We start from the raw sequence: 27,938 nt of genomic DNA on the forward strand, positions 1-27,938 counted from the left end.
GTGTGTTCAGGTGAATTGCTTTTTTTAGGAGCTTGAAACCTTTGTTGAAGCACGTTTTCCACTTAGGATCGAAGAAGAAAGAGAAATGCATAGTGTGACATAGGATCAGCTTTAAAGTATATGAAATCCCATATCCTGTTTTCAAATTGACAAAATAAAGCAAAATGTTAAAGCTGTGTTTCATTATTCTACGGGAGATTTCATAAGCATGATTGTAAAATCTTTATGTGAAACCCATTAAAGAATTGAAATGATTACTTTTATGATGTTAGGCTGCGAAAACAGCTGAATCTATAATCTAGAATGTGCATACATTGGTTAAATAATAATCTAAATAGCGTGAAAAATATTAATGAATAGAAGCAAAGTGTGCTAACTGAATGAAATCTTATCTGTTATCTGATATTACCTCACAGGAGTGTCTCTCCTGAAATGTTCATGTGCATCAAAATACAAGAAAAAAAGGATATTGCATTATGACCATACAACAAAGAACATTCCTAACAAATACACTACTTTGTGTAAACTGACAAAATATCTATATTTGTTCTCCATTGTATATGTTGTAGTTATAGTTTCTCACTGACTTTATAAACAATAACATATTCTCTGTATTACCATATTTTCTTGAGTATAGTGCGCATCCGAGTATAATGCGCACCCTCCTCTAGCGGTTTCAGTATTTTGCGGAAAAAAATTAGAATATTATGCACAGAAAAAAATTCCACCGTACCCCTCCAGCGAATTCCGGTAAATGAACGGGTGATGAGAAACTTGGTAGGTATAAATTTAAAATTAGTGATAAAGAAATCCCCAGACATATTGATTTCCTGTTTAAATTGTATTTTTTGTTCTGCTAACAGTTGTTTTACATCCAGTGATTAATATTACCTTGTGTATTTTCTCGTAAACTAAGCTGGAAACAGCATTCAGCTGTACATACGTTTTCTTGGAATCTACCGGTGATTCTGTCAAGACACACCCAATAATAACTTTACAGGATTTTAATGCAAGGATCGCCAAAAATTGTATCTGAAACTATTTTTTTTTAATCAGGAATAATATATTCTAATATTTTGTAATTTTAGTTGTAGCTTTATTAAATATATTAAAAATAATTATAACCCTAAGCGAAACAGCTGATCACAATTGCCGGTTATTATTTTTCACATGGAAACAGTTTGACCAGTCACCGTCGAGGCTCCTGCACACATGATCACGAGAACTACATGTTGACACAGAATCGTCCAACTATAACAAATATGACTTTTAATAAGGTAAAGTATGGCATTTATGATGTATCCATCCTCTGTCAACTAAAGTTCGTTTCAAGGCGTCAATAGCGGTAATCTGACCGTGGTTGCTGTTAATAACTGTGAGTTGTGCAATCTTCTGATGTCTTAACACACGTTTTGCCGAAATTAATTAAAACAATGTCAAAAGGAATTCTTAATAAAATGTATGAAATATGTTACAAACATAAGTCCAGATATACAAAGAACACTTTTTATAGCCAGACTGTGTAATTACATTAATAATTTGCATACTTCAGTATGGATTTGTTGACATGGTATTTCCGGTGTTATGTGCTCACGGTTATGTCTTTCCATTGGGGGGAAAAAACTTCAAAACTCATTATTGCGTGTATAATGCACACACCCTTCTACAAAGCTGTGGGGTTTTTTTTAAAAGTGTGCACTTTACTCAAGAAAATACGGTAAGGACCCTACTCCAATAAGCACCCTCGGACCAACTTTAAGGTCAAAGTTTTGTTATTCTCAATTTGAAATTAAACATGTCATGTGTTTAAAATGGTATCACTAAATCCTATTTTTGTAACTGCTGTGCTGTATTCTGAACATGATGTGAAACCCTTCAGACACTCAATAAACCCATGTTCCCCACACATGTGTCTGCTGTACTACTCCACATTCTCGCTCACCGTTTATTGACTGTGACATCTCCTATGCATCCTATGAACCTGGCAGTGGTTGGTGCCATGCCCGGCTTGATGTTGTATTGTGGGGGCAAACCACCAAAGTACAGTGGTGTTTCTGTCAGCAGGTCCATGGTGTCGCCCTCCGCAGGTGCATCAACCATCTCCAGGTCATCAATGTTCATGGTTAATCTGAAATAGAAGAGTGAGTGAGTGAGTGAGTGAGTGAGTGAGTGAGTGTGAGTGAGTGAGTGTGAGTGAGTGAGTGAGTGAGTGAGTGAGTGAGTGAGTGAGTGAGTGAGTGAGTGAGTGAGTGAGTGAGTGAGTGAGGTTTAGCACCATCAGTACAGTATTTCAGTTACAACCCAGCGTGTCACCTTAATGTGGGAAGAAAGTCTGAAGCAGGTCTGAGGCATTTACAACAAGCACAGCTTGGTTTTAAAATACAAACAATCAGGGCAAATATGGGATGCAAACACACATCATAGATTTGTGGCATGCTAAAGGGGCACAAATCTACACAGCAAATGGTGGCAGCTTAGATGACTGAGCCACCTGTCACCTGGGTCCCCATCTTCCCGAGGCAAGGGAGTTAACTGACAATAAAAGTCCAATTTCAACTCTTGCTGAACTAAGCTGGAATTGTTGAGGTATATTTTGGGTGGACTAACAAAATAGACATCTGGTTCATAAAATGATGTGCAGATTTTGGTCGATTTGCAAAGGATGTATACCATCCACTTTGTGTCTGATATTTTCCAAATCTTTTCATGTTTTTAATCAAGGTGCTCACGTGATTTGACGCTCTTCGCAAAGTAAGACACGTTTTATTACAATATAGATCTTGATTATCGATCAAATCGTCTTGACATGGCACTGCCATTTTGCTTGAAGAAATTGCAAGTGATATGAGAGGTGGAATCTGATTGGTCAAAAGGAGAGACATAGAAGGGACATAATTCGTAATAGCCACTGGTGGCGCTACGATCAAGCTCTGAAATTCCAGCCTAGTTCGGCAAGGGTGTAAACTGGACTTTTACAGTTAACTCCCGTGCCTCGGGAAGATGCTGGGTCCTTGAAATACAAGAGTTTGGTAACTTGTCTCAAGAGATCACTAAAGGATCGTCTGAGGGTTTCAAGTTAGAGATCCTCAGAAGGCCCCACAGACGGAAGGGTGGAATTCCTTGGCATAACTGTACTCCCCCGACCCTATTAGGCTGGGGATATTAATATATGACCAAAATGGAAGAAACTGCAGCTTCCCCTTGTTGCTGGAGCACTGTAGCACATTTGAATATACAGTGGTATGTATACCACTACTTACTTTTGTCCACTCTTCATTATGGAGACATAGTGCCACTTGCCATCGCTGTATTCATTGACTTTGCTCTTGAATGTGGTCATTTCCCCACCTGGGTCAGCTGTCACGACAATTCTGCCCTGAACGATGCCTACAGCAAATGCACTGGACTGAAACAGAACACATGTAATTGTGTGTGATGAGAATTGACATAACAGATTGAGCACTTCAACATGCATTTATCGTATACAGGGTGGAATTCAGAATGTTTTACTAATTGCAGTGCCATCTGGCATTCTTTATTGTCAACTTTGTCCATTAGTAGTTTGGTGTCCTTTTTGTGCACCGTGGTTCTTTAGTACACATTCTTCTTTCTTTACATATGATGTCTACTGTTTGCGAGTTGTTCATTGGTATTGTCTTGTTCTTTGTGTTCATTATTCGTATGTAAATAATTACATTTATTTGCAATATTTGTTCTTTATTCGTAACATTTGACTATAATGACCATAATTTACGCCATTTCAACTTTGTATTTTTTTATTTGATTTTCGAATGGCCACCCATAGACGACCTTCTGAAGGTAAGTCATTCTAGGAAATACCCAAGTAAAAATTCACATTTGTTTTCTAATTTTGTTTACCTTGAATATACAACTGCCATAGTAAAATGAAAATGCTACACCTCAAGAAAATTGGTGGTCTTATTATCATTCAGGAAAGATTCATCTCCCAAGAGCATTGTGGTTTCTCAGAATAAGTTACTGTACCAGTTTCTTTTGGGGGGTTTAAAAAGAAAAAAATAATCACTAAAACAAATTTTCTTGACAATTGTGTTTTTTAATACTGTTTTTGAAATGTCCCTACAGTCAAAGATGAACTTGTGTAATCAAACATTATACTGAACTTGTGATAAACTGTTGATTATCAGAGTGACAGCTCACCTGGTCGGAACTAGCAGCGTAAAGTATAAGACTTTCATTTTCAAATGTTCTCATCTTGAATGTAATGTCAAACATCTGCCCAATACTCTCGGAGGAAACAGCAACAAAGCCCCGGCGGTCAGCCGTGAAGGAGGCCACTCGGGCAATCTGCAGGTAAACACAAGCCACATATAATGATAAACACAATCTACATTCTCCTCTTGCTGACCAAGTTCATTAAAAGAAAACGAAACCCCTGAATTACCATAAGTAGTCTGTTGAAACATAGTTAGTATAGGTAGATATGCCACAGAAATGTCAATGGCCGTACATGGTGGCAGGCTTAGGCTTGCATGGTTTGTTGTTTAATGCCACACTCAGCAATATTCCATCGATATGATGTCACTTTGTAAATAATTGAGTCTGGACCAAACAATCCAATGATTGACATAATGACTATTTATCCAAGCAATTGGAATAAGATGACATGCATCAACCACGTCACTCGATCCTGTTAGTTGCCGCTTACGACAAGCATGGGTTGCTGAAGACCAATTCTGACCCAGATCTTCACGGGGGATGTTTGTATGGCATTCCGCACCTGCAGTTACACACATGATACTACTGAAGCCGATTACCTCGAGTCACACCTTGAATCTATTCTTCAGTACTATCAAAAGTACCATTTACGTGCTCTCGAGCTGACAGCCTTGGTCCAAGGCCCAAGCTGTCTGTGTACTTGCCTGTTCTGGGCAGCCTCTGGCTACTCCTATCGCTCTCTTGTTGTCATTCAAGTCCCAGGTCTGGGTGCCAAACTGGATGTCCTTTATACACCCATCAAAGCCTATACTGGATACATCACTGAAATATATCATAACACTTGCAACTAACTTCAATTTAAAACAGGTCATATCTCTAAATATGCTCAATTAATAATCTCCTGTTTCAACATTAAGTACTGATTGTTATGTTTGCCCAAGAACATCAAATGCTATGTGAGTCATCAGGTGACATATTGTATTTGTAATAAAAGTCAAGGACTGTCACTCACTATTGTGGATTCTGTTTGAAACTTATCCCCAATGCCATTTTCCGTGACTTATGCCAAGCCCAGTGACCCACTTGGGCATAACACTGCATTAAACAGTTATATCATGACATATGGCTCTGACAAAAGAAGTAACATAATCAAGGCAAATCAGGGATGCCTGAGAGACGCAATTCAGCACAACAAATTATGGCACCTCGGATAACTGGGCCATCTGTCCCCCTTTGGACAAGCAGAAGACACAGAGGTTAAATCCCCTCCGAAAGTCGCCATTGTGACCTGATCGGCATATAATTCATAACAGGAAGTTGTCGTGTGCTAAGCTGCAGGGAGTGCCACTCACTTTGTGGGTACAAGGATCTTGTTGTAGCCCCCTATGAAGATGTCATCAGATATGGACAGCTGCTTGAGAGTACCTGGAGCATCCCCTTGGTCAACTGTGGATAGAACATAGCATACTCTAAAAATCATGCTGTCTGACACCTTATAAATTGCAAACAATCAGATCTTAACCTAATGAGAAGTCTGAATAACTCATTTATCTTTTAATTAGGCTTAAACAAATAATAGAATTGGTTCTCAGGCAATGGTTATTGAAAATATAGTGCGGGTGGGCGGGGGGTGTCTTTTTTTGTCTTTTTTGTTGTTGTTCAAACTAGGATGTAAACAGTTGTGTGACCAAATGAACAGTTGTGTACAATCAACCCGAGAAACGGCCTCCCTATATAAATGTATTCCTTAATGAGTAAAATCCTGGAATGTAGTATTTGACTGGTATTTGTTTGTTTTTAAAAATGGAATTGAAAACAAAACATGCGGCAAACTTTATGATGCAGGCGGTGCCTGAGAACCAAGACTTATTCCTTTTAGCCTTAGGAGATAAACATATTTTTGAATGACATTTGAAATGTTGAACTTAGCATTGTTACATCCACATGTAGCCCATTTCTACATAGAAAACATGGTATGTCTATCTCCATTTTACCATGACTAAATTAAAAGCGAACTTGGTGTTAGCCAAGATAGTGAGTGCTGCAGCATGGGTTAAGTTCAATCTTTTGAGCGGGTTCTCAGATTGAACAAAGAAAAACTAAAACTTCAAATAAGACTCTTTTCGTTGATTTATATATTGTCTTTTGTCCAAAACATAATGCCACACATACTTTGATCATTGTAACCTATAATAGTATATATTTTATAATGTCTAATGAAGATGGCTGACAAAGAACAACAAATTTTAACTTCTGCAAAGATGGGACTGTCAAAGTGAATGTTTCAGTCAAAGGTGGTTACTGCGATTTGAAACCACTGACCAATGAAACTAGAGCCATATAGATGGTAGAATTTCTTTTAATTCCCTGTTAATCGTTTACAAAGTTGTCCTACAACAATATAGTGGTAGTTCTTACGTGCTGGTTCCTCTATTTAAAATAATGAAACCACCAATAACAGAGTCATCCAGCCAATGTTCATAAAGTGTTTCCGGGAAAATTAATAGTTCTCTTTCTCTTTTCTCTTTTTAGCCTTATATGATTAGCATAATGCTTTGATTCATACTGAAAACAGAAAGTGCAAGAAAAAGGATTTGTTACTCTTCTCAAACTACGGCACTGCTGGTTACAATAAAATCATATATTTGTGACTTGACATTCACACAAATCTGACCTGTCTTTCCATCCACCTTGAGCAGTCCCTTATTGTTGACTCTACTGGCTTGTAGCTGGTGCCACTGCCCATCATTAAACTTGTTGTCAGCCATAAGAACAGCACGGTTGCTGCCAAGGTCAAACTGAAAGAAGAGTTTGCCATCCCGGAGCTCCAGAGACAGAAAGTCCTTTTTGGCATCGGCCATGTACACCAGGAGGCCATTCTCTGCATATGTCTTGAATTTGAGAATGACATCGATTGTTTTGTCTGGCCGAAGTCCAAGAGCTGCCTTGCTGAGGATTACATACCCCTTGCCATTGAACCGCAAACCATTAGAGCTGACACTCTTCATCACATCTCTGAAAAAAACAATATGCAGAGCAATGTTAAAGAAGGCTCACTCATGGTTGACCTAAGATACAGATACTTGCCTGCAAAAAGAAGCATGATAATTAAGTTACATCTGTCAAATGTGATAATCTTTCTTGTGAGGCTATTTAATGGACAACCTCATTGTTTGCTCAATGAGCATGATGGGTCTTGTTTCAGCAAATACTTCAGCTACAGCTGCCAACCACATTTAGGAGTTGGAAGTTTGAATTAATACCAGAAGTGTGTCTTGTTTGTTTGTTGTTTAACGCCACTCTCGGCAATACTCTAGCTATATCACATCAGTCTGTAAATAATAAAGTCAGGACCAGACAATCCAGTGATTGACATCATGAGCATCGATCCACGCAATTGGCGAGCCTGACAGCCCGATCCCTTTAGTCGCCTCTTACGACAAGCATAGATGCCTTTAATGGCAAGCATGGGTTGCTGTAGACCTATTCTACCCCGGATCTTCACAGGTCACCAGAAGTGTGCTGTTAAGGCCACCCAACATTCCATGATATTTCATTAGATGTAATGTAGGACCTTTCGTGCCAAAGGCATCATACAGGTTATTCATCCTCATGAAAATGCCCAAAGCATCCAGCAGGCTAATCTTCCAGGCTAATCTATGTACACCACTGTACTGTATAGTAATATCCAGAGCAAAGCAAACTACCTTGACACTATGTAAATGCATGTACAATTGCCAAATACCTTTCATTCTCTCCATAATAGTTGTTCTCTGCCATAATGAAGTTCCAGAGACCAAGAGACTGCTCATCAAACTTGAGATCCTCCATGACACCAATGTACCTCCTTCCATTAATGCTACTTGGGAGCTGCAAGACACAAAAGTGGCAATTTAAAAGTTAAATTTGTTATACTCCGTAAGTGAACCCTAACCTATATTAAAACTTAAATCCAACTTGTTGCCATGGAAATATCAAAAAATAAAAATTCCTCAGTAGCAAAAGGCACCAGTTCAGTATGTGCCTGGTAGACATGGAAAGTCTTGTAAGAAGGTATTTAACAGTTTTTGAGTTACTCTCTTGAAATGAACACCGCCCACCGTCCAACTTGTTGCCATGGTAACGAAAAAAATAAAAATTTCAAAAATTTGTAAATAGCAAAAGGCACCAGTTTAGCATGAGTCTGATAGACATGCAAAGTTTCGTTCGGAACTATTTCACAGTTTCTGAGTTATGCTCAAGAAACAATTTCGCACGCACGCTGGAACCCATTTTAATATACAGGCATAACAATACATGGTGGAATGTGAAAACACCAACTGGATGATGGAGATAATTAACATAGATTTCATTCACAATGAACAACCAAACAGGATGAACTAAGGAGCTGGACAATTTTATTGTATCCAACTTGTCAGTAATGTTAATATACGTAATGTCATCACTATTCCCATGGTCATGTGGGCGCTCTGTGATGGGGTCAAATCTTCCACAGCTGGACATCACACATCATCGTTTTTTTGTCAAAAGAAAGGAGTAATGCAGGATAAGTTAAAATGTGGTGTTTATCTGTTGCAATAAATCCTTCAAATCAAAATTTCCAACATACAGTGATTATCTTTTTCACATATTCGAGACCACCTACCATTACTCCAGTTGGTGCCCCTCCCACATAGAAGACTGCAGTGGCAGGGTGAAGTCCCAGTACTGTGAATGTCCCCTGAGATGTGCCCTCAACATTGTCGTCCTCCTGTTTGTCTGTCTGGATTTTCAGGTAGCCAGTCTTGCCAATCCTCAAAACAAGAGACTCAACCCATATATATTGTGTACATATAACAAAACAGCAGCACCTTAGAACTGTAGCGCAACTGATTACAAAGGCTAAGACAAGATAGTTAAGATTGCTGTTGACATAAGCAATATATAATATCAAGGAAAAATCTGCTATAGATATACATATAAAAGCAAACATCAGAGTTTGTCTCCACAAACATACGACAGGAGATGGGACAGAATAGTGCTTATTGTTCTATAACCAAAAAGAAAAAGTAATTGTCATAGAAAAACAGAACTGCTATTTACAATGTCATTAATAAGTAGCAGTAGTCTTGTATTGTGTGGGAATAGGTTGAACATTTACTAAATGACATGAGAAACTTATCCTGGTTGTTTATCAACACACATATCAATATTCCATCTATGTGATGACAGCATGTAAATAATCAAATCTGGACCAGACAATCCAGTGATTGATATCATGTTCAACAATCTTCGCCATAGGGGTATGATGAAATGCAATCAACCAAGCACAGAGTCTGACTACCCAATCCATTTTGTCCCCTCTTACATTCAGCAAAGGTTGCTTGGGACCTATTCCAATCCGGAATACCCCCATGGGGCAGAGAAACTTATCCTGACCTTGTGGCGGTGAGCTGATGCCATTGGCCATCGTTGTAGGTTTCAGGGCTGATTATGGTGGCAGGACCAGACCCAAGGTCAAACCGGAACACAGCCTGGCCCTTCACCAGTTCCAGGGCAATGTAGTCGTCCTGAAACAAAATCACAAATCTTAGGCCATAATTAACTAATTAGTAGATTTAGAAAAGTGAGACATATTTTTATATTTTTGTAATTGTTTAAACAAACTGTTCAAAGCATATGCGTGTACTGACTGTCAATAAATGTGATTCAAATAATGTGTGTATGCTTGGTAGGACAATGTTTGTTTGTTCGTTTGTTGTTTAACACCACACTCAGCATTATTCCAGCTATATGACGGCGGTCTGTAAATAATCAACTCTGGACCAGACAATCCAGAGACTGACATCATGAGCATCGTTCTACACAACTCGGATATGATGATATACATCAACGAAGTCAGTGACCCTGAAGGCCTGATCCTGTTAGTCGCCTCTTACAATAAGTATAGTCGCCTCTTACAATAAGTATAGTCGCCTTTTACGGCAAGCATTGTCGGCTTTTATGGCAAACATGGCTGGCTGAAGACCAATTCTAACTGGGAATCTTCATGGGTGTGGAAGGACTATGAATATGGTATATTTCTTACTTAAAGAAAGACAGAAGGAAAGAAAGAAAGAAGAAGAAAAACAGTGATTTTCTTTGCCAATATTTGGAGACAATAATAAATAAGACTCAGTGTTTGTAGTGAAGCAGGTGGGGAGAAAATCTAATGAATAATTCATTATCAATTAATTGAAGGCAATCTTATACAGACTATGCAGCTGTCAACTCGGTACAAGAGTGTTCAAAGAGATGGGACTTGTCTTTGTGATGTTACTGGTCATTTGAACCTAGCTCTACAGTAACATTTACACTTACCGGTAATCAAACTGTCAAAAACAGCCCTATTTCAAAGAATCATGGTTTGTCGTGCACTGATTGAACATTTCAGTATTTATCCAACCTTCACTCAACTTACTTGTCTGCCTGATCTCTGGTCTCCTCCCATGTAGTAGAGCAAACCATCTTCTTGGGTGGTCTTGAAGAACAGGGAGATCTTGGTGTAGGATCCTGCTTGCTCCAGATTGGCTGGGTTACGCAGTGTCAGACTTGTGTTGCCCACAAATCGGATTCCAACTCGGATCTGTAAAATAAAGCACAACCATAACCAAATTCTAACAAAAGATACTACTGTGCTCTCCTATTTACATGCTTAAACGATAGCACAAATTTCAACCAGACACAATTAATCTGAGATAACATTGTCATCATAATTTTCTGAATGTTGCCAAGAAATATTGTCCTGCTGAAGGAAAATTCTTGTCCAGTTAAAGGATAATTCTCTGTTGATTTAATGTTGCGAGATCATTATTGCAACGACTGTTACCCTGTTAGCTTCGTCTCTGGCCAGTGCTATCTTCTCCTTGAGCTGCGCCATGTTGATGTTGACCCTGCTGCTGATGCCTGTCATGTTGCGAGCCTGCTCTCCCAAGGGGGTTAGAAGGAGGGTCAGACGACGGACGTCTCGTGCACTGTTCACTGAAACAATTTTTCAATCCTCCATGCTAAGAAAGTGTCAAATGCCTACATGTATGCATGTAGTAAGGGAGACAGTGAAAGTCCCTTTTAGCCGTAGTCAGTAGCATTGTTTTCTTATCACAGCCTGTAACATGTAATCTGGCCTGGACCAGAGGTTAATCAGGTGAACATGACACCATACAAGTACAATCACAAACACAATTAACATAAGCCACAAAATAATCTTTTTCTTCATCTAAAAATATCTCCTCCTAGTGATTTAGTAAAATCTAAATATTTTAGTGCTTTTTGTATAGTTATCCTGCATTACTCCTTAATGTATTCACTGCTTACACTGTGACAAAAAGAACGATGGTCCTGGGTGAAGATGAATAAACTGTTCTTGAATCCCTCTTTTATACCATGCCGTCGCCGTCCCTGTGACCTCACGTGACCTAGGTCACCTCTTCACATCACTGCCTGTAGCTAAAGCTTGAAAAACATACTTATGATGTTTCTGAAGCCAAAGTGGGAAGGCAAGGGAGGTTCTATCTATGTGAAAAAAACCATTGCACATAGGAATTTAAGAGTAGTTCCCTATACATCTTTAGTAATAAAGACATATAGCTCATCAGCCAAATCTTTACTTACTAGAAAAATTAAGCCCTGTGGACAATTGCTTGTCTAATATTCTTCCACTGGCGAAATCTGATCGACTGCACCAGAAACGGAAAGGCTATGTATAGGTCGAATTCATTATTTGCGTGGAGGGTTGGTAACTTGCTGAGCTGCAACCAATGGCCCAAAACTCCGTACACCTTTGACGTCCTTGAGTCACATCACAAAAATATGACTGGCGAAAACTGTGTCGGACCTCCAAAAATATCCTTCCATGATTATTTTAATAGTACAATTGCTGTGTAAGGCCATGGTAGAGGCTAGTGCCCTGATCTCATAAGGATTAATCGCTCTTGGCGGATCCAAACTGGTGATCGAATAGGCCTGAAGGATGACTGCACGTAACCATAGAGATATGCGACTGACTTCGGTCATGGACATAGCAGATACGGGTATAAATAACCGCTTCCTGTAACTACGCCTAGTCTTGGAATGGTGGATGAAAATTCGCATTGTCCATACCGGACATTATATTATAAGTTCACCCTCATCTTCCCTACCTACAATCTTTGATAATAGTGGAATGGTGAAGGAACGATCAGGTTTGCCTGGTAATTGATTCTTAGCAATAAAATCCCAGCACAACCAGAGATGCACCGCTCCGAGCGTTCCATGCTCAAAACGAACCCGGGTGATGTCGATCGCATGTAGTTCACTCACCCGTGCCACCGTGGCTAACGCCAAGAGAAACACTGTTTTCTTGGTGAGGTCATAAAAAGAGGATGCATAGAGGGGCTCGAAGGGGGGCCCTTGCAAACCTCAAAGTTCAAATCCCATGCAGGTGGGCGGACCTTGGTCTTCTGATCCTCAAGCCTGAATGAACGTAATAAGGCCTGTTGTTCTGGGACCTCAGTCATATTACTATTATCCGGAACGGCCAACACTGAGTTCAGTGCAACCAAATACGTAGTAATCGTGCTCCCTTTCAAGTGTCTTTGGGTAAACAAATGTAGGAGGTATTCAGCTAAAAACTGATGTGACGCATTAGTAGGGTCTTGACTTTTTGCCTTGCAAAATGTTTCAAATGATCCCCACTTGTCATCGTAAAGGCTTCTCATAGAGGAACGATGAGCTAACGTTAAAGCCTTTGCTGCCCATGCCGAATAGCCCTTTGAACTTAACACCTTTTCAAGATGAACCAACCGTGCAGACTAAACCTGTCTGGTGTTTGGTGAGGCAATTTGCTGTGAGGATGGAAAAGTAGGTTGGACCACTGTTGGAGGGGTAGTGGATCGTTTTCTGCTAGATTTCTGAGCTCGACGAACCACCCTCTCACCGGCCACAAAGGATCGACCAAAGTCAGAGCAAGTGTCCTTGTCTCCTTGATCTTTTGTATTACCCTGGGAAGTAAGACTGGCGGCAGAAAGGCATACGCTTTTAGTCCTTCCCAAGGAATGCTGAACGCATCCACCGCCCAAGCCTTCAGATCCGGTAACATACGTCATGAGTTGGTAATTTTGGCAAGTTGCAAACAGGTCAATGTTTGGTTGCCTGAACTTCCAAAGCAGTAACTGAAATGCTTCTGTGTGAAGTTTCCATGCGATAAGGCATCAGACAGAATGTTTTGACATCCGGGGATGTGCTCAATGGTGTAGGCATGTGTGTGGCTTTGGTTTGCGCTACCCCCGACAAAGCATCTTGAGACACAGGTGCACTGTTCGCAGATCTAGCAGATGTAGAATTCTCAGATGACTACAATTTAGGGTCAATTATAATACTCACAAGATCCTCTGGATTAGAGGATTTCGGCGGAACGTGCACTTAGGCACAGTAACAGCCAACATATTACCCGTCAATGATAAAGGTTGCGTCGTAATGACCGAATCCTGTCCCTCGCTAATCAGCAATTGTGATCTTCCTAGTCTCACGATGGGATTGCTGCAAAATATGTTTGTGACCTGCCTATACCTTGTAAAACACGTTGGAGAGAGATTTACACAAAAAACACATTTAGAATTTGGAGCACAAATTTGCGTACATGTAAAACAACGTGGATGAGGATCTTTCATAGATTTTTTTCCACGACAATTAGTACAACACGCAAGCATCAGTTATGCAATATAGATACTTTGATGAAAAGGGTCTGGAAAAACTGCTGTAGACAGTAATCTAACGGCAAATGTTGTAACAAGTTGAAAGTGTATTCAATGATTTGTATATACGCAACTCAATGCTAGTAGTATTCAAAGCTGGTAGTATTCAAACACACATGAAATATGTTATACATACATAGCTGAGAATTGTAAACAAATTGACTACCCTGGCAGGCAAACAATTGTAACACAATTCAAAATGGCAGGGTACAGGTAGCACGTGGCGGGAAAAAAGACAAAGTCTTTTTACGCCTAAATAAATCACATACAACTTCACAACATGTTGAAAGTAATATGAATGGAATACATCACATGTCACAGAGGAATTTTAGAATAGTAGACAAAAACTAAAGGTCTAAATAAATCCCAAACGAGAGCTCTGCTGGTACACGTCCTAGCTGTAGCGCCACAGGCAGTGATGTGAAGAGGTGACCTAGGTCACGTGAGGTTACAGGGACGGTGACGGCATGGTATAAAAGAGGGATTCAGGAACAGTTTATTTATCTTTACCCAAGACCATCGCCGGTGCCCTGTCCCAGGTTTTTGGTCGGAAGGTAAGCAGTGAATGCATTAAGGAGTAATGCAGGATAAGTAAAAAATACACAAAATACCTAGGTGGATCACATTTACACATTTCAGTGAATTTACACATTTCAGAAACGGAGGTTTCATGGGGTTCTGTCACTCCTGGTGACCTGTCATGTCTCCAACCTTGTTTCTGAACCCCCTCCAACAGCCGTTTGGTAGCAAACTTCTGGTTGGTGAGCTGCTCGAGCTTGCTCTTGTCTTCAGGCAGCAGGAACAGGATTGACTTCACGCGCTCCTGCGCACCTCCAGCACGAGAGTTAGCATCCAATGATTCATTCGTCACCTTCATAGCTCGATCTCCAGAATCACCTGAGGTAAAGTAAAGTATTGTAAGCTAAGCATAGACATATGGTACACACAGAAATGAACACATCAGGAAATCCTGATCTTTTGTCTGTTTCTAAAGGTCTTTTACCATTAGCCTACCTCCATTTACAAAGTAATTTACAGTCTCAACATGAAGATTACATACGTGAAGGTAGGTCGCGAAAAGCAGCTGTAACTTCATCCAAGTCCTCCTCTGTTTTCAAAATCATCAGATCGAGGCTGGCCGTGGCAGTGACAGCTCTGTTCAGTCTATCAAGCAGGTCTGTCAACAAAACAGCCTCATCCTTATCTCCTCATGCTATGTTACTTTAAAAATACACCCAGTTCAACAAAGTCCTACATGCCGCTTTGAAAGTAAATCTTCAGTATAGTGAGTGATTTAAAATTTAACGTCACATCGGCAATATTTCAGCCATATAGTGACGAGAAATCTTCAGTACATGTTTTGATGGATACATTATTAGTTTCTATATAACCATTTATCGAAATTACTTCATATATTCATTGTGAAAATGTATGATTGAATCTCTACAAGGTACAAGCCAAATCTTAGCATGAGGGATACTTGTCATTATATAAGCTACCCTCATAGAAGCTACAATCCTGTTTCCAGGGGCTCTTCAAAGTCATAGAAACAAAATTCCTTAACAACCAGTTTTCCACCATTAAATCCTGTTGTAATACTCAGCAATAACAACTCATTCCACTCCCTAATGTGTATTTTAGTTTGGAGTATTTCCTATCTTTTACACGAAAAAATCCAAGAGTTTAGAAGTACCGTTCTTTGTATAATTATTGGCAATGTCTGCCGATTCGAAGAGTGTAATGCTGCCCTCCCTGGACTTGGCAGATTTGTCACCAACACCACTGGACTGGAAAGGAGAGATCAACGAGATAATCCACAGTGTTCTCTCACTCTCATACTCACACACACGCACACACAATGTATTATCACAGTAACCTTGAAAAAAAGGTTTAAAAAATTAGTCTCTAGGAATATTACTCAAGAAATGAGTGCAAGTATGACATAGCATGATAAAGGTCTGAGTGGATGTATAAAATGCTCCAGTAATCTTGTATAGGTAGCTAAGAATCTGACAGATAGTAAAATGCTCTCACAGGACATCCCGATACAGTCAAAGTATCACCGGTAGTCACCCATCCTAATCAGTTACTGAGCTTGGGCTAATGCCGCATTATACAGTGTTCCAGTTACATCACAGCATATCGGCTTAATGTGGGCGGAAAGCCCACAGTGATGCAGGTCTTGGACACTTACCAAGTTAGTGAAACCCACAGGTATGGGTATGGTCCTGACAAACCAAGAAATATAACACAAGGCTTTATTTGGATTCGAACCCACAATGGATGTAAATCTGCACAGTGTTTTGTTTGTTTGTTGTTTAACGCTGCACTCAACAATATTCCAGCTATATGAAGGCGGTCTGTAAATAATCAAGTCTAGACTAGACAATCCAGTGATTGACGTAAAAATCTATGCAATTGGGATACAATGACATGCATCAACCAAGTCAGTGAGCCTGACCATCAGATCCTGTTAGTCACCTCTTAAACCAAGCATGGGTTGCTGAAGACCTATTCTCAAACTGGATATCGAAGACCTATTCCTTACACGGATACTGAAGACCTATTCCCTACATGGATACTGAAGTCCTATTCCCAACCAGATATTAAAGACTTATTCCCCACGGGATCTTAACAGGTATCATCTGTATAGTGAAATGCAGGCAAAAAGACCCAAAAGGATTTGGACAACGAACTTTGGTGAGAGCATCCTGTCCATCTTGTTCTGCACTGGCAGAAGCTTTTTCAGCACTGTTGATGGCATCCACTATATCCTTGTAGGCATTGGCAGCTTGGACAGCATTAGCGGCCACCTGCCTTGTGTCTGTATACATCCTGGACGGAGAGTCAGAGAAAGGCATCACATCACTTCAAATTCGCCACATTCTGTGCAACTGATACCTTCACACAACCGAGTCTACATATCTATAGTACAATGCCTTCCAGGCAAACATGACAATTGAGTCATTTAGGAATATCTGAGATCCATACCTTACTTATATTAGTAATCTACAGTCATGTCCCTTTAATCAACATCGTTGGTTGACTATGTCAGAGTATGTAAAAAATAATAATTAAGTAGTATCAACGCTTGTGACCGAAAATCGGACAACTCTAGGATAGATAACGATTCAAACACGTAATAAAAATGAAATATTCATATTGTTATGTTACATTGTCAGCAGAATGTTTTCTAATCATGCAACCTCCACTGCTTAACACAAAATATCTGGTACGAGCTGTATGACTGATTCAAAAAGCTGCTTTCTTAGTGGCTAATGTTGACTTCCTGTTAGTCATTTCATTGGTCAAAGCTCGCAAAAGGTTGTTCTGATGTGTCCTGTAATGAGTTGTCTTCAGCGGTAGCGAGAACTTGTATCCGATATTAATGAGATTGAGGTAATCTAAGCATGTGATTAATCCTGTTTTGTTTATTTAAAGCATTAATTGTTTATTGTTAAGCAAGTTTATCTCTGCAGCCACTGTAATATGCAGGTACTAGCCGACTCTTCTCGCATCTAAACGTGGGGCTGTGTACTCACTGGGAGATGATAATGGAGTACGCTGATCACTGTGTCAAATTAACGAGACTGATGAGTGATTTTGGTAATTCGTTGCAAATTAAAAGGTGTGTTGGAGTCGGAGTGCGAGAAAGTCAGTTTAACGTTTCAAAATACCACTGATTTGATCGGTTCCCATCATTAGTGTTGGATAGAGGCGATTAATGGATTAACAAGTGTCTAATTAACATGACTTGATTATAATACTAATCACCACAAGAAAAAAAAGTGAGCATGGCTCACTTATACCCCGACCCACCTAGTGTGTCAGTAGTTTCAAATTAAATAGCGAGGATATCGTTAGGGTTTGAAAAATTCATTAAGAAATTGGAAAATTAATAAAAACAATTTTTTTCCTTTGACTGCAACCCTCCATATGACACAGATTATATGTACTAAGTTTGAGATGAATCCACTGAATAGTTTAAGAGAAATCGCGTGGACAAAGTTTTCGGACGGACAGATGGACAGACGGATGGATGGACGGACGGAACCTTGGTATAACTACATACCCCAGACATTTTGTCGGGGGTATAATAACTGCACGATTGACTGCGTATTGCATTGCATTTTCAACACCTAAATCTGTTAACTGCATGTTAGATGTGATTAAAGTGTATTGGCAGAATAGAGTGCATAATATAGCAACTGTTGAGGACCTTTTCCCACAAAGCTATCTTTGAACAAAGGTGATTGTAACTTCCATAACTTGACATAGATTTAGCTGCGGTGGTCAGATCGCTTTGTGGAACAGGGACCTGCACAGTAATAAAATCAGGGGTGTGAGTCAACTCACTGGTCAAGGGCCTCAGCCTGGTCCTCGAGGTCATCTGCTTTCTGCATGCTCTGGTTCACCAAGGGCTCCAGCTTCTGAAGCTTGTTAGTCAGTGCACCCTGCGACTCGGTCATGCCGACAAAGGCTGTATCCAACTGGCCTGCCACATCTTGTAGAGCCTGAACAGAAACACTCTCCTTTTGTTAATGGATGATGGTGCTTATTGATACCTTTCAGATGACATGTTCTGTCAGTTTTTCATCATCAAGTGAGCATCAATGGAGCCCACATCTACTTCAACAAGGTAGCCTTTATTAATAATGCTATTGCATCCAGTTTATATGATTATCACAGGGGACCCCGTTATTTTGAAACACAATGCAAACACTGTGATATAGGGGCAAAAGGACAAAACTAAATATGTTTATTCCCATCTCATGATTTTACATGGATGGGGATTTGAGAATCCTCTGCCATACTGGAAATAGTTTCATGGTGTCTTCAATGAAAAGGTTAAGTATTATGCCAAAAGCTCCAAAGTTAGCTTCCTTCCTAACTACAAAATGTGACACAAATAACTGATAAGTCTAATGAAAGTATACAGCCACTAGGTGCACAATGGTTTTACTTACCACAAAGGCATCCTCACTCCTGTTGAGTGCATCTCTCGCACCACTAATCATCTCATTGGCATCATCCAACACGCCAATTATATTTTTCTCCAATGCATGGATGTCTTTAATGTCTTCCTGCAAACAAACTTGTTTACTTGCACATCACTTCTATCTCCAAATAGGTGACTAAATGCTATGTAACCTTACATTAAATATACAGAATGTCTATATATAACATACAGAGCAACAAAATATTGTATTGTAGAATGATTATGTGGAATAACTTTCTGATATTTACGAATGTGCATTTTCGCAATTCTCAATGCTGATTGGTCAGTTGAAGCCATATGATGTCAGTGCTTCATTGTTGAGAAAAAGATGACATGATGTCATCCATTGTTCATGTCACAAATTGATTATGTCATCTTAATAACAGGCTGCCTTCTATGAAGTTTCTTGGAAGGGTTGACATTTCATACTGTATTTTTGTTGTTTTATCTGTTAAAATGGCCATGACCAATATATGAAGAGACGCCAACCCTAATTGAAGCTTTGGAGTAATAAGAAAAAGAGTCATGGTAAGAGTGCCATGACGTGGCCTAAAATGAACACGAAGCATGGGTACACATGCATTGATGCTAGTAATGTAGCTGCCCACACAAACCGCACTATTTTGAAAACAGGATGACAAATATCAAAATAAGTAGAAAAATGACTTCAATTGCGTGTGTATGGTTAAAAATGACGAAATTGAATATCAATCCAAATATATAAAAAATGGACATCAACATCAAAAAAGTAATCGAAAATAGAAGCTCCACATTGTATTTTGAATACCTCAGAACTATGGATCATCTGTCACTTGTGAATGAAAGCTCTAAGTCATGGCCAAAGGCTCATTCACTCTTGACAGATAACCTGTAATTCTGAGTTTTGAGTAGGTTATTATCTAAATATACAACATGATGGCAATGTTTTGAATCTAAGCTACATTGGCACAGCCAGCCCTGATGTAAACCTATCCCTGAAGACCCAAAAATGCAAATCCCAGCAATGACAATGCCTAGTACAAGTAGATATGTCAATTAACATGGCCTAGCCCAGTAGCAACAGACGTGGCTATACTTAAACAGTATGGCACATTCCATGTTAACGTTAAAAAGTTGAACAAACTCTTGTGACGCTTAGTCATAAATAAGTGATTAACGTGGCATAAATGGTGTATATCTGATCAAACTTATGTTAAACTAACCAGTAGTACTGCCAGGTCATTGTTTTTCAACTGATCATAAAGTTCATGGGCCTTCCTGGAGTCAATGTCAGAGAAAAGAGTATTATTCTGCAGATCCTTGTATCGAGCCTCAGCATCAGTGATGTTGTCCCGGATATTGGTGAGGAGCTCCAGCTGCACTGCTGCGGCCATCTGAAGCTGATCGGACCGGTTCAGGGCTGAAACAGGGAATAGAGCAGGGGTGGTGTACAATGTGTTTAGAGATTTCAACTGAGGAACATTTAGACCATTTGAAGAGAGAATAGTTGTACATTTTTAGCAATATTCAATCAATATCATGGAAGGGGACACATGAAATAGGCTTCAGACCATGTACTGAAGTCAGGAACATCATTTTTTAAAATATAATAACAGCCAGCTATATAGATCATGTTCAGTGACAATGACCTGTTACTGATCACTAACATTGAGATGAGTCTTCAGTACTTGTCAAAATAACTTGAACATTTCTGACCAAATAACTCAGTGAAGTAAACTGACAGTACGAGTGAAGGATAAAACAAGAAATCTGAGCATTCAAATTTCCACACAAATTAACAAAATACTTTTAACTTCCCAAAGTATATGGAATTTGCATTTGTGTTTCCATAAAGTTCTTCATTGACCTTGAACTCCATTTTTGAGACTGCTCCATCCACACATCATTACGTCTTTCCTCATAACATTATACACTTCACAAGCAACAAGATCAATCTCCATAATATTGCTGGCTACACTGAATAAAGAATTGAATGGCTTAATTTCTAAAGTGCATCTTCTTCATACCCGTTTGTGCCTCCATCAGTTCCATGAGAGCAGATTCATTCCTGGGGCTAAAGTCTCTGGACACAATCTCCTGCAAGATGCGTTCTCCCTCTCGGATGTATGTTTCAATGTTGGCCACCTGGATTCCGGCCAGGATACGTTCTAATACCTGGTTGATGTCCGTCACAGCAGCTGAAACCAAGTCGCAGTTCACAACACCTCTACACAGGTACACTCACTTAAGTCTATCAAACTTTCTCCTACCACTTTTCATTTCTCAGGAATATTTTTAATATGCTTCATCATACAAGGTATTGTATTCACTCTTCTTCCTTATTTCCTGAATCTTTCACAGCAAACTGATATAGAAACATACCTTCGATATGAAAACAACGAACCCCAACATACATCTGCCTTGGTGACATTAGAAGCAATGGAGAATAACATTCCACCCATCAAATTGCAGCTCTTAAAGAGGGTGATATGAAGTTTTTTTCAAGCAGGTCAGCCACTAACATTGGCTTACTCTATCAAAGTCTTGACACATTTCTACAATCAAAGAAGAAAGTATCTTTGAAGCGTTACATATGAAAAATGAACACTCAACATAAATCCCGGTATTATTTGCTGAAGCATCTTACCACTGCCCTCCTGAGCGCTATGAGCGATGACCCTCTCTATGTCAAAGGCATCTGTCTGCAGGGAGTCCACTTCACCTTCTAGGGCTTTAGCCTCCGCCACACTAGTCACTGCCTGAACACAAGACACAGTCACTGTAGAACATAGCGGAATCTGTCCATCTTGCTAACCATCAAGTCATTGTGCAATGAATGCCTTTTTGTATAACTGGTAATCTATTTATCTAAGTTAACAAAGTTACAATTAAAAATTCAAAGAGATACTTACTCGATTAAAAGTTGTCATTGCGTTTTCTCCTAGTTTTTCAATCTCGTCCACAAACGGGGTGACATCGATGGGATCTGTGTTCTTGTACAGGTTGCGAACTTGAGGCTGACAACAGAGAAGCAGGATTTCAATTTGAGTGAATGAGTTTGCTCTAGCACTTCTTTCAACAGTATTTTAGTTATATCATATGGTTACATATGAAGAATATGTGGGACATAAGGTTTCTATTTCACTTTGTGGTGTTGTAAATACTAGAATGTTTCAATGAAATTTAATGTGGAGAAAAATAACAGGCTACAATGGGTGCATGTAGGCCTAACATGGCACACTTGACCACTAATCTGTACTTAAGACCAACTAGTTTAGTTCTAAAAGAGCTAGAACATCCTTTAATACTTTTACCTAGATAAAAAAAAATCCAAATCATACTATTGCCCTCACCCCCTTCACAATATCATTGCTGCATAATTCACAAGAATTGAATCCAGGGAGGAAAAGATCTTCAGCAACCCATGCTTGCTGTAAAAAGGCAACTTTTGGGATCGCTAACTTGGTTGATGCATGTCATTGTATCCCAATTGTATCCCAATTGGATTGATGCACATGATTATTTACAGACCGGTGTCATGTAGCTGGAATATGGCTGAGTGCAGCATTAAACAGCAAACAAACAAATACAAGAATCAGTAGGATTACATCCTCATGCAAGACCATGGCAGAGTTTATCCACCAGCAGTTAGTTGTCTGATAACACGGCAGGAAACAAGCTTCTTACCCTGAGGTCAGCAATGGTCTGGTTGATGTCGGACAGTTTCTGGAAGGCAGCAACTCCCACAGATACACTAGCCAGCGTGCGCCGACTTACTGTAACGTTCCTGTCCATGAAGTCAAGGTCATCCATCAGAAGATGAACACAGTAGCCGCATTCTGACAACATAAGGCACAAGTAGTTATTCAGGCTAATCACAAATGGTCAGTGCTTCAGATAGTTTTCTCTTTGTTTACACAAACAAATGACCCTGCGCTTCTCAACACTGAGTACCCTGGACCTATATTTTGGATACCTGACCCTCATTTTCATTGGTACAATGATCCCTCGCTATTGTGCTCTTCGATAAAGCGCTATCTCGGTTACTACTCACGGTAACGCATTGCTCCCAAAATTTATGTACACTTTTAATACTGAGAGTTTTACACAGACATGATTGTATTGTTGTTCATTGTTCAATTGCACATAACGCTTCTCATTGCATAATCAACCGTTTATCGCTGAATGGAGTTCAAATAATCTGTTTGAAAACATCCACGGCAAGTCCCGGATTGTTCTATAAGTTAACTTTTCACAATATACATCCTTTCATCTTAGAAGCGCATGCATGCAATAAAAGAGAACCACAAGCGAAGTTTATATTCTTTATTAGGGGGAATCCAATTTGAGGCGACACTGTCAACTCACATGTAGTTGCTGTCACAACACGGCAGTCATTCCTTTTGATTCGAATCAAGTAACCGTATCAAACCAATTAATCTGGCTTGAATGTGTATCTATATTTGTATGAATTTGTATGAATGTGTATGAATGTGCATAGTGCTGGTCAAAAACTCGTTTTCCGTATTTTAAGCAACATGACCAATCAATGCCACTGAAACAATCTGTACTTGTGTAATGAATTGTGATTGGCTCTTCGTTATGAGCGTCTGTTACTACCATTATCGATCGATATTCTCATGCAGGTAGACTACATTCAGATTGAATGTGACAATTAAGGCTTGTAAATAATAACAAACGGCTGAAACATAATGGATATATATTTTTACACTATGAACGGTAAACAACTTGTATCATTGCAATGTGCGAGACAAGGCGAAGATCATGAGATTGGCCGAGCGCGCTCTCCCGCCTCGGCCTCGGTATAACGCCCACCAATTATTTGGACCCCATTGGTAGCGTTGTAGCGAGGGACCACTGTAATTGTTTACTGCCCCTTGAATACCATGATAATCTGCAGTTCCCTGCAACTTACAAAGAATAATCACAAAATACAATGAATACACAGCTGCCAGGGAAAGATATTAATTTCACACACAGAAGATGCAATACCTTGACATCCAACTTCTGGTATGAGGACCCATCTATCCAAGCACCTGTCACACATCTCCCCAGTGACACCAGGCAAGCACTGACACCGCCCAGTGTCAGCATCGCAGGTCACAGCTCCATCTCCCATACATTCACAGCCTGAAAACAGCCCAACAGTAAATGTATCTATCATGTCATGGTTCCATTGTATGTCAAGTTCTTGGGGATGGTATCTTCCTGTATGAGCATTTACAAATGGTAATGAACCCTAGGGCCTAAATAATCCAAATAATATATATTCAAGGCAATATTTCATTTTGAAAGATTCCAAAATAGCAATAATCATAACTGTTTCTGATAAATATTTGAAGAAATAAAGTGATGATATGGCTTGAATTAATATTGAATTGCACTGATCAGAGAAAACAAAAGCATGAATTAGAATCAGTGCATTAAAGTGTACTATCCCTAAAATTATGTATACTTTAGGCTAAAAATATTATTTATACTTATCCTGACTCATACTTATTGTTTATCTCTAATCGTTTTTGAAAGATAGTGGACTGAACTGTATTCCTGGAGAACAGAGAAAACATCTAACCCAAACGCACCCCTATACTGCACATGCACAACAGAAGCACATGTCCAAGCAGGTTTACTCATCACTCTCTCACTTGATGGGACAGTAACCAGACTTCAATGAATACTGGATGAGTTTTCTGGTAGTAAGGCCTATCTTCTGTTAGGCATAGTTAATTGTTGTGCGACCACTAAGCTGGTGAATTCCAGCCACATCCACACAGAAAAATCAAAGGTAATGGTAAGCAAAAACCGAATCCGATCTCTACAAACAGCCTTCCATAATTGTAAGGATAGATGCTATGGCTCTCACTTCATGTCGATTGGAGGTTGAAGGGGGCTGGCCTTGCCACTCTATAGGCTCTGAGGACTACTGCTCTCATCCAGAAGGAAATGTTTGTTCTGGATATTTCTGTGGTATTTATCCTAGATAACGGAATGAACAACCTTCTTAAGTTTTGACGTCTGGGGCCTGATCTGTTCAGGGAGATGCATAGAGCTTAAAATGGATAAATCCAAGGTGTCCTCAGACCCTAGAACTGACAAAAGTGGTGGAATATGAATCTGTCTGGCTGATTCTTCGGGATAAAATCTGATGCATTATGGCCGCCGTCAAGTCAAGTATGTGAGAAATCGATTCATGAATTTCAGACATTCTAGTCTAGTAGAAATAATGTCTTCTGAGTTAGATGTTCAAAATCAGCTTGTTGTAAGCATTCATTCGCTTTATTGGTGAGGTGGTAGAGCCACACATTCAGATCTCAGACTGGTGCTCTGAATATCTTCTGCTGATCTTCAGCAAGGATGTAAGACCACTTTGGTGAACTTGATTCTGTTATGCATTGTAACCATGGAACTAATTGCTGCAACATATGTTGAGCCTCCTTTGAAATTCTTTGTACTTCACTAATGGCAAAGGAATTCTGCTACTTATGGTAGGGTAGTGTTGGTTGCTGTAAAACCTTTATACTCATAGGTCATGTTTATAGGTCACAAACTGTTCAAAGCTGTTTCATCTATCATCTAATAAATTCGTTGTAGATCTGCTAATCTAGTAATATCTAGTAAGGTTGAACAGTGTATGTTACATACGTGAAGTTCGTAAGCATCTGGGTTTTGATGAACTTGCATGATATGAGGATGAAGAAGGTTTTGCCAGTTTTGGAGTTTAACCGTTGGTATCCCTGGAAACATGACGAGCTCTGGGGACCAAGTTGTAGTCAGCCAGTAAATCGTGATCAAAAGCAGTAATAGGTATTTGGTCTGTCTGATTTTCTGAATAATCAGTGGTATTAGGGCTGGTGGTCAGAACACATAAGTGTGTCACCCTTCCCAAAATATCACCAGGGCGTCGTCGGCTCAAGCTAGTGGGTCTGGAACTGGTGAGACAAATGTCGTTGACTGTTAGTTGAACCTGTAGATAGCTTTGAATCTTTGTCCACCAACCACCTGAATAAATTTTTCCTTGTGAGGAATTGGATTCTCAAGAATTTGAGGTCTTGTGATGGAGTGAGGTCTGATTTCTGGGAACTGATAAGTGAGTGAGTGAGTGAGTATTGTTTTACGCCGCTTTTAGCAATATTCCAGCAATATCACGGCGGGGGACACCAGAAATGAGCTTCACACATTGTACCCATGTCGGGAATCGAACCCGGGTCTTCGGCGTAACGAGCGAACGCTTTAACCACTAGGCTACCCGACCGCCCGGGAACTGATAAGACCACTAAGTCTCTGTTAATAATGTTAGAATACAATCTCCGAGTAGATGGACTACTTCATGTGCTTGAATCCCGTCTCCCATGTAGAATGTGCTGCGTATCCCCTTGTTGAGTATGAAATCTACAATTGGTTTGGTCACCTGAGAAAACAACCACAGAGACATAGAAATTCAAAAGGGCAGGACTGCCCACTGGTAATGTTGTCCTTCAAACTGGAAAGGTAGGATGAATGGGGACATAGGCAAGTGTCTTGAATATCGATGCTTATAAGATGATTGTGCCGCCTTCTTGTATGGATTGGTTACTTGATTTTGTCTTGTGACTTACGAAGAGAAGTTGACTTCCCCCATCTGTGGGAATAACATCTGTCTTTAGCCCTTTGGATGCCGGAGAATATGCTTATAAACTGTGTTCTTTGTACAGACTACATAGAATTCATCATCTGGACTGACTTAATCAGCATCTGGTCCTCATAATCTTGGATTGCCTCCTTGTCTGAAAAAGAAGAGGCTTTGCATATAGGTCTGATCAAAGGGAGTAAGTTATGAGGCCCTGCCGACGTAAAAGCGTAAGGCTGGCAGACGTAGAGCTTATGTGGCCTGAGATGAACTCTTGGCTTTTCTTTTGAGCAATCAATGCAGAGAGAAACATCCTTAAGCATTGCCTCATTGATCATGAAGAAGGATCATCTTGTAGTGGTGTCAAGTTATGATAACTTTTTATCATCCATTTGGTAGAATCTACACTTCAAATCAGACATAAGAGTATTACCTTTGTCAATCTCTGCTGCGCCAAGAAAAAAAGGGTGAACATATCTGACGGTGACAACTCTCTAGATGGTGATGAGATAAGTATCTATCTGCAATTAATGATGTGGATAAACGGAGGTATGATCTGTAGATTTTTACTCTTCTTCAAAGAGTGGCTCAAACATGTCTTCTTCCTGTAAAAGGAATGAAGTGCTAGGGTTTGGAGCTGAAGATGAACAGCGGGAAGTCTGCAAATTCTCTGCAGAGGAAGATGAAGATGGTGTATGCTGATTGGAGTCCTTAAATAAAGTGTGATGTTGTTCATTGCAAGTAAAACTTGTTGTGTAACATTGGTGACTATGTCTGGGTCCATAGTAGGCTGCATAAACCTGGCAGGATGTGTGAAGGAAGGTAGCTGTCCACTAGAGGGTGCCTGTGAAAGGGCTGATGGCTGCATGAAAGTCTGCACCTCAGTGTAGATAGGTTGCGGTGTGAAGGCCTTCTGAGTGTAGGGAGGCTGCATGAACACCTGCATGAACCCTTGAGGCTGTGTGAACCCTTGAGGCTGCATGAACACCTGCATGAACCCTTGAGGCTGTGTGAACCCTCAGGACTGCACGAAGGCTGCATGCTGATGTTGTCTTTGCATGTTGGGATGCAGGCTTTGAAGACCCATTGTCAGCGGCATCAGTCTACTTTGTGATATTCACATAAGCTCAGACATGTTTACTTTTTGTCAGTATTGAATTTGATGAAGTTGATGAAGGATTCTTCTTCTTTGCCAGCGATTGTAAATTCTTCTTCATGATGCAGGCAGCAGCAGAATATTTTTTCTTTGGCCTGGTTGTACCCTTTACAGGGGTGTCAAACACTTCAGTTACCCAGGGAAGCAGTTGCAGGTATTAACTGTAAATAATTCCCGCAAGAAAGTCTAGCTCTCTATCTTTCTCTGAAAAGGATGTCGGTGTGGTGTTGA

General features: G+C 39.9%; 1 protein-coding gene across 1 annotated transcript in view; it reads right to left on the minus strand.

Annotated features, from left to right (window-relative positions):
* LOC139480317 (laminin subunit alpha-like) overlaps window positions 1-27,938 on the minus strand; it is a 100,065-nt gene that overhangs the window by 10,354 nt on the left and 61,773 nt on the right. Inside the window, exons 43-65 of the mRNA XM_071263370.1 lie at window positions 23,938-24,075; window positions 22,612-22,763; window positions 21,837-21,941; window positions 21,572-21,683; window positions 20,952-21,122; window positions 20,148-20,344; window positions 18,914-19,030; window positions 18,303-18,460; window positions 16,643-16,781; window positions 15,640-15,733; window positions 15,007-15,123; window positions 14,658-14,843; window positions 11,045-11,196; window positions 10,637-10,801; window positions 9,616-9,746; window positions 8,843-8,990; window positions 7,943-8,067; window positions 6,872-7,212; window positions 5,550-5,643; window positions 4,902-5,019; window positions 4,180-4,326; window positions 3,261-3,406; window positions 1,943-2,128 (exon numbers count right to left, since the gene is read on the minus strand). Coding sequence (XP_071119471.1) covers window positions 1,943-2,128; window positions 3,261-3,406; window positions 4,180-4,326; window positions 4,902-5,019; window positions 5,550-5,643; window positions 6,872-7,212; window positions 7,943-8,067; window positions 8,843-8,990; window positions 9,616-9,746; window positions 10,637-10,801; window positions 11,045-11,196; window positions 14,658-14,843; window positions 15,007-15,123; window positions 15,640-15,733; window positions 16,643-16,781; window positions 18,303-18,460; window positions 18,914-19,030; window positions 20,148-20,344; window positions 20,952-21,122; window positions 21,572-21,683; window positions 21,837-21,941; window positions 22,612-22,763; window positions 23,938-24,075 — 3,439 coding nt within the window. The remainder of the gene's footprint in view (window positions 1-1,942; window positions 2,129-3,260; window positions 3,407-4,179; window positions 4,327-4,901; window positions 5,020-5,549; window positions 5,644-6,871; window positions 7,213-7,942; window positions 8,068-8,842; window positions 8,991-9,615; window positions 9,747-10,636; window positions 10,802-11,044; window positions 11,197-14,657; window positions 14,844-15,006; window positions 15,124-15,639; window positions 15,734-16,642; window positions 16,782-18,302; window positions 18,461-18,913; window positions 19,031-20,147; window positions 20,345-20,951; window positions 21,123-21,571; window positions 21,684-21,836; window positions 21,942-22,611; window positions 22,764-23,937; window positions 24,076-27,938) is intronic.

The sequence above is a fragment of the Haliotis cracherodii genome, unplaced genomic scaffold (genome assembly GCF_022045235.1).
Source record: "Haliotis cracherodii isolate W230 unplaced genomic scaffold, xgHalCrac1.p SCAF_4, whole genome shotgun sequence".
In the NCBI taxonomy this organism is placed as follows: Eukaryota; Metazoa; Mollusca; class Gastropoda; order Lepetellida; family Haliotidae; genus Haliotis; species Haliotis cracherodii.